The sequence below is a fragment of the Hevea brasiliensis genome, chromosome 11, assembly GCF_030052815.1.
Source record: "Hevea brasiliensis isolate MT/VB/25A 57/8 chromosome 11, ASM3005281v1, whole genome shotgun sequence".
In the NCBI taxonomy this organism is placed as follows: domain Eukaryota; kingdom Viridiplantae; phylum Streptophyta; class Magnoliopsida; order Malpighiales; family Euphorbiaceae; genus Hevea; species Hevea brasiliensis.
Window position 1 is genome coordinate 99,200,804 of NC_079503.1, and position 2,940 is coordinate 99,203,743.

Sequence of the window (2,940 nt, forward strand, 5' to 3'; positions counted from 1 at the left end):
ATAATATTGTAGTTGCCAATAATGAACAACATATTCATCATGTAAATGAATAGAGAAACTGACACATTACCGATTTCGTGTATTGCCACGTTCCTCTCGGGAACTCAAATTATGCTCGTGGGACTCATTGCTCATGTTAGGCTTGCCCTCCTTTCTTACTGCACACTCATTATTTGTATGTCCATCTCTTGATGCTACCGCTTATCGACGATAAGCAATTCACGGCTACCACTTGCTTCCGCTCGCTTCGTTCTCTTCCTGTTTGGTTTTGATTTATCTTGGGCACCATAAAATGAGTTTGACCTTCATGTTCTCTTGAGGTCTCCACCTTTTGCTACTTCATATCGTCCACTTGGAATGTGGTTGACATCTCGATGGGATACCATATGGCTCATGATTGCACTCTCCACCTGTAAAATTATCACAAGATCGCCTCGAGGGACTTCTCTTATCCCACATGCTTCTCATTATAGTTTCCTCGGTGAAAAACACATATACACGACTGTCACAGTCATCAAGCTCATTTCGTTATTGCAATCTAAATGCTTGGCCATCACAATTGCTTAGATTTCCCACAAATGTCTGGAACCCTCTTTGACACCACTATCATCACAATTGTGATCCCAAGATCATTCGTTTGCCCATAACTCAATGTCACTTGATAAGTGTTTCATCATCTCTATGTATTCTCACTTCATAGGTATTCAAGGTGGCCTCAAGCTCTATTGGCACACCCAATTCATCGGGGAGTCATTACCCTCTCCTCAAAAGACTATATCTAATGAGGCGTGCAGCCCTCCCACACGTGGTATCACCACTTTTATCACCATGTGGCTCTGAACAGCACCATCTCGTATTTTACGATTGTTTTGGTAAGCTTTTTCTCATATAAGCTACCACCATCAGCATTATGACCTAGTTACCAGTACTAGGTATCCGAAACTTTTGAGTTTGATATGAATATTCGGGCTACCGTTTGCTAACGCAACTTCATAGTGCTTACACGCACAATTGGGCCTCTGCCCTTTCTCGTGTTACCACAAGCCAACTCGTTACCTCCGAAAATGGACCTTGGGTTTTACACCCTTTCTAGGATTTTCGTAAGTCAACTCAATTTCTATGCAACAGGATTTGGGATCCACTTGTCCCTTTTCCGAATTTATCTTGTAGCTGATTTTACTTCAGCAGCTCATAGCATCTATCGCCTCGTAATTAAGTGGGATTCGATATAATCCACACGTAAGCCGAACTTGCCATCGATGGCATTCAAGAACCGTCTCGCCTCAAGTTGCACTCTAGCAACAGTTCACTTCCTATGTTATCCATAGGATAGCAACATTCTTATCTCGAGGGACTCTATACATGTTTCATCCTTCATTTGAAGGTTATAGCAGCCAACCGCAATGGCCTTCTCCAAGGAGAAAACAACCGTCTCCATACCGATTAGGGTATTCCAACCCATAATTCCGAAGGTTTTCACAACCAATAAGATATCTCGAATTTTCCATCTCTTTACCCGCACAAAATACGTTAAGGTATTTTGAAGGCTTTCATAGCCAACAAGTAGCTCTCGAATTCCAACTCTTACCCCAACTAGGGTAAGACACCATCTCAGTGAGATAAGCCATCGGTTTCTTAATCTCTTGGGGATATCACACCCCATATCTCGAAAGACTTCCATAGTCTATTAAAGTTTATCAATCGTCTTATCAATCCTTGGGGCTTACCCGTCCCCATACATCTCGAAGACTCTCCCAGTCTTTCAAGCAATCCCGAGTATTGTATCTCATCACCCGACAAGGGTCATTCACCATCTCAATGGCTTTAGGGCTACCAGTTGCCCCATATTTACTAGTGTTATCTCAATATCGATCGCCTCATTTGATCCGACCAAAGTCTCAAATGCTGTTACTGTCTCGGCAAATGTCATTTGCCAACTTCGCACACCGTTTTGCCCACGTTAGCATCCTTTGCATTGAGGAGCCCCAATTGGTGTACTGCACTCGCATACCACCTCTTCAGGGCTCAACAACATCAAGAATACTCATTTGCCCAACATATCACTTATACGTTGTGCATGCCACAATATGTTTCTAACAAGGACATCATGCCCTTCCCCCATTTCGGGGTTGCATACTCCGCTCACCCTTTCTCAAGGTGAACACACGATTGGCTTTCATCGCTTCCATCGTTTCTCATTATTTTCGCATCTCGTGTGCATCACACAACCGAAGGTTTCTCAAGGAAGGTATGGATTATTATCCATCGCGAGCACTGACCTTGCTCTGATACCAACTGTCACGGGGCCACTTCCTAGCTCGGACAGTAGTCCCGTGCGGCGCCTAGACTTCCACCCAATCTAGGCCAGCCTACTCGTATTCAAGGGTCTTTCCCCCTTAATAAAGGATCTCAAGTGTTCTTATCGAGGGTCTTTCAAGTATCTAGCCCGATCATCGAGCATTAATATTCCTTGTAGCACGATGTCGCCCTTCATCGTGTACATCCACAAGTATCGTCCGAAAGCCTAGCAACATGCATCGTCCGAAAGCAAGGCAATAAGCAACATCCGACCGTATGGCTGAACCCAAAGCCAATCAAGAATATTTGTTCCCCTAAATCGAGTAGCGTCATTGGCCCGTATACTGAGCAGCATCGTCGTCCTTATCTAGAAACCTCGGGCCTAGGAGAGACGCGCACTACAAGCTCCTCGGCCTTGTAGTGTCCATGAAGCTCCTTCTTCATGGAGACACCGAGCTCTTATCCCTCGAGAACCCGATGCCCGCCGCCTAGTACAATGAGTACGTAGGGAGCTCACTTAGAGTCACGCCCTTGCGCCAGTGACCCCGGGGATGGTGGAGAGCTTGACACCAAATTCGGCAACTAGCTGGGCCCGACCGTGCTCACCAGTGCCCAACTAGTCACACCCCCCTAAAGAGCATT

General features: G+C 45.3%; 1 protein-coding gene across 1 annotated transcript in view; it reads left to right on the plus strand.

Moving 5' to 3' along the window:
- Positions 1–1,403: 1,403 nt before the first annotated feature.
- Positions 1,404–2,940, plus strand: part of LOC131170396 (uncharacterized) — a 3,265-nt gene continuing 1,728 nt past the window's right edge. The window contains exon 1 of the mRNA XM_058129441.1: positions 1,404–1,535. Coding sequence (XP_057985424.1) covers positions 1,404–1,535 — 132 coding nt within the window. The remainder of the gene's footprint in view (positions 1,536–2,940) is intronic.